Source organism: Galeopterus variegatus, unplaced genomic scaffold (genome assembly GCF_000696425.1).
Source record: "Galeopterus variegatus unplaced genomic scaffold, G_variegatus-3.0.2 Scaffold241, whole genome shotgun sequence".
NCBI classification, from domain to species: Eukaryota; Metazoa; Chordata; class Mammalia; order Dermoptera; family Cynocephalidae; genus Galeopterus; species Galeopterus variegatus.
The window spans coordinates 175,723-184,788 of NW_007726352.1; the positions used below are offsets into that span (position 1 = coordinate 175,723).

General features: G+C 41.5%; 1 protein-coding gene across 1 annotated transcript in view; it reads right to left on the reverse strand.

The window, feature by feature from the left end:
- Positions 1-9,066, reverse strand: part of DEPDC5 (DEP domain containing 5) — a 119,065-nt gene that overhangs the window by 80,782 nt on the left and 29,217 nt on the right. Inside the window, 6 exon segments of the mRNA XM_008566416.1 lie at positions 596-665; positions 4,955-5,028; positions 5,159-5,220; positions 6,436-6,570; positions 7,895-7,969; positions 8,437-8,540. Coding sequence (XP_008564638.1) covers positions 596-665; positions 4,955-5,028; positions 5,159-5,220; positions 6,436-6,570; positions 7,895-7,969; positions 8,437-8,540 — 520 coding nt within the window.

The following is a 9,066-nucleotide window of genomic DNA, read 5'->3' on the forward strand; positions in this document are numbered from 1 at the left end:
CCGTTGCCGGTCCCGGTCTGGTACGGGCGCGACACTGAGGGTTGCGGTCCGTTGCCGGACACGAAAAAAGACAAAAAGGAAAAAAAAAAAAAGAAGTATAGTACACCAACCAGGTACGCAAGTACCGATTTCACCACACTTTTTCCAGCACCTGGCATAATTATTAACATATTTTAACCTATCTGGTAAACAAAAAAAAGAATACCATTCTTATTTGAATTTGCATTTCTTTACTACTAAGATGTGACCTTTTTAATCATGTTTCCCCTTTGCTGCAATGTGTATGAGGGGTCTTCGAAAAGTTCATGGAAAGATGATATAATCTTTTAATTCTATTTTTCCACAAACATTTGAAGTACCCACGTATCTATGTCTTTCTCTTTGTCCCCAGTGGTATTTGAGTGGTCTCAGTAAACCAGTTGCATTATAATAAAATCAACACTTTGTCATATTTTTGCCAAAGACATTTCCCACAGCCTAGTGTTTGCCTTGCTGTTTATTTATCTAACATATAAAATTGTAAAGTTCCTCAGGACCGAAATAACCACATTGTGTGTGACAGTCCCTCTAGGTTCCTCTGGTTGGTGAAACCTACCTTCTTTCCTGCCAGTTTTATTCGTGGGGTGAAACTGTTACAAAAGAGCTGGCTTTTGGATGTGTAGAAACTGTAAAAGAAACAAACGGCGTCATTAATCTAAACCCCTTTTATTTTAAACCTCAAGACATAGTTGAAATCGTCGGCATGGATCAACCTTCCTGTGACAAGGTTTGTTTTAGGCTTCACTGATCTTCCCAATTCTAACTTCTTTTGAAATTAGTACAAGACATTAATTATGCTTTTAATTGTTGTTCTATTCTTTTTTCCCTCCATCAATTGTTTCATGTGTGCTAGTCCTGATTTGTAACTGCATCAGAAGCTCCTTCTTGTGACAGGGATTAAATTTATTTACACCGTGATACTTTTCACCTTGATATGTGGCATGATGCTGAGCCCAAGGGAGGTCCTTATCACTCACTGACTGATCAGCACATAATAAGCAAGAATTAAGCCAATAGAAGAAAAAGATAAGCACTCAAGAACAGTTGGTTGAAGCCATTAAAATCCCAATCCCTCCAAAAATCATCTTAATATAGTCATATCTGGCATACAAGAAAATTGGAGACCCAGCCGTGCCCTGGGTTTGCTGAATGAATGAGTGAATAAAAGCTGTGCAGACCTTTATATTCCTCAAACATCTCTCTGTATTCTCTCAAAACTCTGACCACTAGCAATAAATAAATACATAAATAAATAAAAGGGGCAGTATCAAGAGACAACCAATGGACTATGGAGTAATACTAGTGGCATATTAAGTACATAAGAACATAAGAATGCTACCTGCAATTAATTTGAACCACATGAAATTATTATTTTCAAAGGCCAAAAATCTAATATCACAATTTGAAATGGTTCAAACTAGTAGCTCAAGCTTTGCCATGAACTTGCTGGTCAACCCTGGGCACTTAACCTCTCTAAAACTCAGTTTCCTCCCCTATACAATGTGACTGGATGGTCTACATGCACTCCAAGATAGACTCCAATTATAGCCTGTGGTATCCCCAAAATCCCAGTTTTATAACTCTTACATATCTGATATTAATTTACATTTTAGAAAATTTACAATTTTCTTAGCCAATAATACTTTGGGGGTAGTAAGTAATCACTGAAGACAATTTGATTATGTCCATAGTGGGAACACTTTGCCTGCTTCTGAAGAAGTTTTGCTGACAAAAAGAAAACAAAGGCCCCTGTGAGCAACTGTCCATCTCATGCCCTCTGTTTCCATCCCTGAGTGGCTCAGACAAACAAGGCTCACAATGACATGTGAAAAGCAGGCCTTGGGCCCTCCCAGTTCTCAGGTTCCAAAGCCCCTCACATGTTACTCCATCCTGCATGTTAACTAGCATCAGAGAACCAATTCAGGATGAAAAACAAAGTAATAATTCAGGAAACTGTCAAGTTACTATAAAGTAAAATTTGAGGAAACAGCATTACTTAAATTCATATACAATTTTGTGTATGCTACAGTTACTTTTTTTTTTTTTGTCTTTTGTCTTTTTTCCGTGTCCGGCAACGGATCGCAACCCTCAGTGTTGCCCCCGTACCGGACCGGGGACCGGCAACGGGATTGCAACCCTCGGTGTTGCTCCCGTGCCTCGCTCAGCCAGTGAGCGGGAACCGGTCTGTATGTGGGATCCGAACCCTCGAGCAGGAGCGCCACCGCGCTTCCCAAGCGGCGCACTATCCAGTGCGCCACCGGGCCAGCCCCTACAGTTACTTTTTATTTTATTTCCAGAACTAAAGTCAAAACCATGAAATATGGGCCGACCCGGTGGCACACTGGAAAGTGCTCCGCTTGGGAGCGCGGCAGCGCTCCTGCCGAGGGTTCGGATCCCATGTGGCGACCGGTTCCCGCTCACTGGCTGAGCGTGGCGCGGGCCTGACACTGAGGGTTGCGATCCCGTTGCTGGTCCCCGGTACGGGCGCGACACCGAGGGTTGCTATCCCGTTACCGGCCAGTAAAAAAGATAAAAAGGAAAAAAAAAAACAAAACCATGAAATATGGTGAAAAATCAAATAGTAGCTATTTTTTATTGGCAAATGAATCTGAATGTCTACTAAAAAATTACAAATCCAAAAATAATTAGAAGCTAACAAAAAAATAGTTACATTGGTCTCTCAAATAAGTGAAAAAAGAAATAAGCTCAAAATACTCCTATTTTATCTGAACCAAAAAAATTTTTTTTTTTCCTTTTTGTCTTTTTTCGTGACCGGCAACAGGATCGCAACCCTCGGCGTCGCCCCCGCACCTTGCTCAGCCAGTGAGCGGAAACCGGTCTGTATGTGGGATCCGAACCCTTGGCGGGAGCGCCACTGCGCTTCCCAAGCGGCGCACTGTAGCAGTGCGCCACCGGGCCAGCCCTGAACCAAAATTTTTAAATAATGGTAACATAAACACAAAATGAGGAAAATTATGAAGGCATCTCATTATAAAGCAGTCACTTTTTTCTAAAGTGACTTCATCAGGCCATGCAATGACAACATACAAAATTGAATATCATTAAATGTATGGCTTTACATACACATATATAAGGAAAGAATATGGGTTATGACCCAGACAGTATCTCACTGGGCTCCCTGAGAAGATAGGAACATACTCAGAACAGGATAATTACAATCTCACCACATCATCCTTACAGAGCTGGCCAAATGACTATTCCTTGCTCATTCCACCTATGAATAATTACAGATGACCAGGAGCAACCACCATACTAATGCCAATATAGCCCATAACAAAGATAAAGGATATACCAAAAGGCTGAAATCAACATTTGTGATGAGTTTTCAAGCTGCTTTCCAGTAAAGATTTGAAACTAAACAGATGCCAAAATTGAAGGTTCGACTGAGCTTGAGGCTCAAGCCAAGTGGTCTGCTCCTCAAGAGTCCTGGCCTAAGACAAACAATGCAGAAAAGGATAGAATGCTCTTGAAGAACTAAAGAGAAAGCAACTGTTAGCTATCAGGAGTAGCACAGGGCCGGCCCGGTGGCGCACTCGGTAGAGTGTGGTGCTTGCGAGTGCGGTGGTGCTCCCGCAGAGGGTTCGGATCCCATATAGAGACCAGTCCGCTCACTGGTTGAGCGCGGTGCGGGCACGACACCGAGGGTTGCGATCCCGTTACCGGTCACGAAAAAAGACAAAAAGGAAAAAATAAAAAGGGGGGAGTAGCACAGGAAGAATTCACAGAAGAGAGCTGGGTCTTAGAGGATACATAGGCATTCACAAGGGAAGGGCAGGTAGAGAGGCCCTCCAGGTAGAAAGACATGGAAGTGAGAGTGAGATGTGGGTGTCACCACACAGAATTGAAAAGGGCAAGTGCTGGGTTAGGAGGCCTCAGATGTCAAACACTTTAATGTTAAGCTGGAGCAAGGAATCAGAGGGAAAGAGCAGTAAGATTTGGTTTTCACAGAAGTGACTGTGGCAACCAGATACAGCAGAGCCCGACAGAAACTGGCCCCCAGACCCTCAGGGTTCCTTGGTGCTACATCCGGGACTGCCATGTGAGGGCAGAAAAGAATACTAGTACTTTTTCACTTTTATACATTGAGATTCCAAGTAAGACTTTTACTTGGAGAAAGGGCCCTGTTGCTTAAGAAAAAGATAAAGGAAAGGAAAAAAGAAAACCACTGATCTAAAGAAGTGATTCTCAATGTGGGGATGGGGGATTTTGGCCACCCAGGGGATGTGTGGCAATGTCTAGCATTTTAGATCGTCACAACTTGGGGGGTGTGTTGTTGGCCTCGAGTGGGTACAGGCCAGGGATGCTGTTCAATATCCTACAATGCACAGGACAGCTCCCCACAACAAAGAATGATCTCACCCCCAAAATGTCAGTAGCATCAAGGTTGAGAAATCCTGGTCTGAAGGATAGATTGAAGACGGACAGATTAGAAACAGATGCACCCATAAGATTAGTGCAATGGTTCAAAAAGATGAGAACCAGGATAAGGCAGTGGCATTGGCAGAGGGACTAGAGGAGCCATCCTGAGCTGGAATCAGCAGGAACACTGAGACCTTGTCCCATGTGAAGAGGAGGCTTGCTGACTTTTTTACAAACGGAGGAGGCCAGGCACAATGTTGGTCTGTTACAGTTTGTGGGAACTGAGAATAGTAGGACTTGGGAATAATGGTGGAAATAAGTCCTTCAAAATCTGTTTTTACTTTTTCACCAGACTCTTTCTATGTTATTGCTACTGCTTTACATGTAGAGAAACTTTAAGCAAATGTTAGAATTTTGGTTTTCACATTTTCTTGACAAAAGGTTTAGTGCAGGAATGAGAACAACAGATTTAAGGAGAAAATGGCAAGGAAGTTATTCAAAATCCTTACCACCTATTGATCAAGATCACACACACCTGTGGTTTATCCAGTGAGGAATATTATAGTCATCGCCTAGATGAGAATCCCGAGGAGAGCTCCGATTATGTAGCTGCAAGGAAAAAAAAAAAGCCAGCGCAGAGATAATCTGGAAAACAAGAAGGATGTGGAACTGCTCCAACTTTCCTGTTTTCAACTATTCTTAAACTGGCCTTTACTAAGCAAATCCAAAATGTAATTACCTTGAACAATGGGACAGCATGTAACGGTTGCTCTCCCATGCACACCAAGTCTACGCCAATTCCTAAAAGAGAAAAGACAAAACATGTAGCAGGGAGGGGGAGGAAGTGGCAGAAATAACTACTCCAATCTGTTGTTATTTAACCGAATATGAGGCAAAACTGACATCATCCTACGGCTTATAACCTCATCAATATTGCCTACACAGCAGAGTAAGCAGATGCATTTTGTCTGTTTCCTCTCTACCAAGTCCCGTCACACCTGCCATTATTTAGTGCTCGACAATTAAACTTTGATGCTCTACAGGTTGTGATTTGCAAAAAAGAGAGAACCTGGGCTCCATTATCCAAGTTCGTAGGCCAGGAAATAAAAGGTACCTTGTAATCGCGGCAAAAAGTAAAACAATCCACATCACTTAACAGAGCTTCTTTATTGGCAATCAGGATTTACTCTGCCAACTCCATTTTGCTGGTGAAACAGAAATCAAATTGGGGGTGTGGGGCTGGAGTTGGGGATGCACAGCACATCACACAGGGAGGACTGGACCAGATGATCTGGTGGTGCTTCCCAGATGGGCTGAAGGCATACTGGTCCTTTCAAACAATCCCCCCAAAAAGGAATCTCTCATGTCAAATATGTTTTGGAAACTCAGAGTATCAGATATACTCTTTAGAGGTAAACAAGATGCACCAACATATTAAAAAACTCTGAGAGAGCTGGCCAGTTAGCTCAGTTGGTTAGAGCGAGGTGCTGATAACATGAAGGTCCAGGGTTCGATACCTGTACTGGCCAGGCACCAAAAGAAAAACATTTCCTGTGCTAAATGTGGCTTGAAATTTAAGGCATTCAGGGTTAAATAGTGGAGTCTTTAAATTTTTTTTAAATTGACATACTATTCAAATACTATAAAATTTACCATTTTAGAGTATACAATTCAGTAGTTTTTACTTCATTCACAATGTCGTACAACCATAACCATTATTTAATTGTGGAATATTTTCATCATCCCAAAAGCAGCCAAAAAAAAAAAAAAAAAAACCTCTGAGGAAGACCTGCAATTATAGAACCTGCTTAACTGTGAATAACCCAGCATTTCCCAAACTGATTCGACCATGGAACTCTTTTTGTCACCTGACACTACTGACACCCCAAGATCTTATGACACACAGAGCAACCTGTAGACCTCCTTGCACTCTAAGAAGTCAGTGAAAGCTCAGAGTTCTAAGAGCAGGTCAGGCTGCAAACATGCAGAGACAGAGCACAAACCAGAGAGTGTTACCGTTATCTATCATCCGCTGCTTGGTCAAGATCATGAGTAGACGGTCCACTTCAAAGACACCCACCCCGGGTGTGATCACCACAGACATCTGCCCAGTTCGGTCGAAGTTTCGGTTGATGTAGTGCTTGTCAAACACTTGAAACAAAACAAAAATTCCCCAATGATGATGTTACAGCTTTTCAGAAACCAGCCACTGACAAGCACCTGAGCACTTTGTCCATATTTCTATTATAGCAATTGTCACATTCTAGTTAGTTGTATGCATGTATGTCTTTCCTCTTCTACATGAAGAACTGCTTGAACACAGGACTAAGTCACTGTCACCTTGTTAATCCCCCTCGTAGATGCCTAATACTTGCCTTGTGCAGCCTTAAATGCTCAAATGTCATGCTGTTAATGTAAACTATCCATAAATGAGTCTGTATTGAAACTTGCAAAAATCAAATATTAATTTAAGACAATATTTAAGAGAGAAGACCAAAATCTTGGGATGACTTTGTAAAGTTGGCAAGTTAATTTTATTTCTGTCCCCTGCGATTCTTACTATGGAAAATCAGTGATAACTAAATATGACAAAAACATTTGCTAATACAAGACATGGTGCTCTAGAATTCCCAGCAACTAGGTATAGACACATAGGAAGGTGATAATATAGGGAAGAGACCACACATCATCACTTTCACCACTAGCCAGTACCAGGTGGACCCCTAACTGGAGCTGGGTCTACATGACTCTCTTTACCAAGAACGTGAAATTCCTAACAGAGAACAGAAACAGGAATGCTGGGAGCTGAAGACAGCTCTAGGAATCCCTGCTGCTGTGATTCCCAGAGCCACCAAGGTCCCCATCTTCTCGAACATGGTATTCAAGCCTTCCCTGGCTGCCCCACTAAGTCCCTGTGTCCTTAAATTTCCCTTTTTGTTTAAACCAACTCAGTAGTTTCTGTTATTTGCAAACAATAGTATCTCGGCTAACACATAAATGCATGGACAAACATTCAAAAGAAATCATACTACATTGTTAACAATGGTTCCTCCTAGACGAGGATTGATTGTAGGAGGGAGATGTTCATTTTTTACTTGATATACCTCTCTATTACTTGAATTCTAGAAAGCACATGAGTTACTTTTGTAATAAAAAAAAAAATAGATGAAAAAAAATTACCTAGAAGCAGTTGAGGGATGGGGTAGAAAACAATAAGAATACAGTCTGTAGTAAAACAGAAAACCCAAGAAAGATTTCCTCCAGCTCCTTACCATGAGAAGCAGATGAGAACATCAAGTTAATTTCCCAACAGAAGACCCAAGAGCTAAATGTTGGTCATGAAAACCATCCAGAAGTTATTGCTTTGAAGGGGACACCATCAACTAGGTTTGGGTCTTTGGATATTAGTAAAGAGAAGTTCATAGCTACATGGTAAGGAAGAGGCTAGCTCACTGTGGTTGGCATCTTTACTCACCATTGAATGACAGATTGATGGCCTCTAGGTAGTTTCCTTGTGCTGAGGTAGAATTGTCTCCTAAAGGAAAGCCCTCTGAAGCATAAGATAAAAGAGAAGGAAAAACCTCTCAAAAAGATGAACTCTTAAAAAATATGTAGAAGGCACCTAGCTCCACAGGACCCCCCCACCCTCTATTAGGGACATTGTTGAACTTACTGCATACAGAATGAACAATTGGATCCAACTGGAAATTGAAACCTGACCAGTTTGGATCCTCACACCAGCCAGCTGCCCCCTCAAAAAAGAGCTGATTTAACCATCTGGGCTGAATGGTTAGCTTAGTTGGTTAGAGCGTGGTGTTGTGACACCAAGGTCAAGAGTTTAGATCCCTGTACTGGCCAGCTGCCAAACAAACAGAAAAAGAGAGAAAGAAACCTGACCAGAAGCAGAAACTACATGGGACAATGGAAAGGAAATAAGCATGAACCTCTTCTCTGTCTCCCAGCCTCCATCCTACACCTCCTTTCCCTGCCATACGTTCTATTACATGGATGCAGTACCTGCCTGTTCCAGTCGCACCAACACTGGATACTGGATGAAGAGTTTTTTAATGGTCACCAGGAGTGAAGTCCACTCTTCTCTTCTCTCATTCTGCACCACCACTCTGAAAGGAGTTAATTATAAAATAGATATCGAGCAGTTATTACATATAGGACATCAGGTCCCTTACAAGGTTTCAAGGAAAGAATGAAGATGGGATTCAAATGCATTTAACAAACATTAACAAAGAAATGTGATCAAATTAATACTCGAATAAATTAAAAATAGGAAAATATTTTAAAAATTGCCTTGACACTGTATTAACGCCCAGTATTGGGCAGATATGAATGTTCTCACATACTGTAAATTTTACCTACCTGAATTACAATTAGGTGGTATGTATAAAAAAAAAACCTTTACAAAGGCTGGCCCATGGCTCACTTGGGAGAGTGTGGTGCTGATAACACCAAGGCCAAAGGTTCAGATCCTTATATAGGGATGACCAGTTAGCTCACTTGGGACAGCGTGGTGCTGAGAACACCAAGTCAAGGGTTAAGATCTCCTTACTGGTCATCTTTATTTAAAAAAAAAAAAAAAAAAAAAAAAAAAACCTTTACAAAGAACATCCATATATATGTATTACATATATA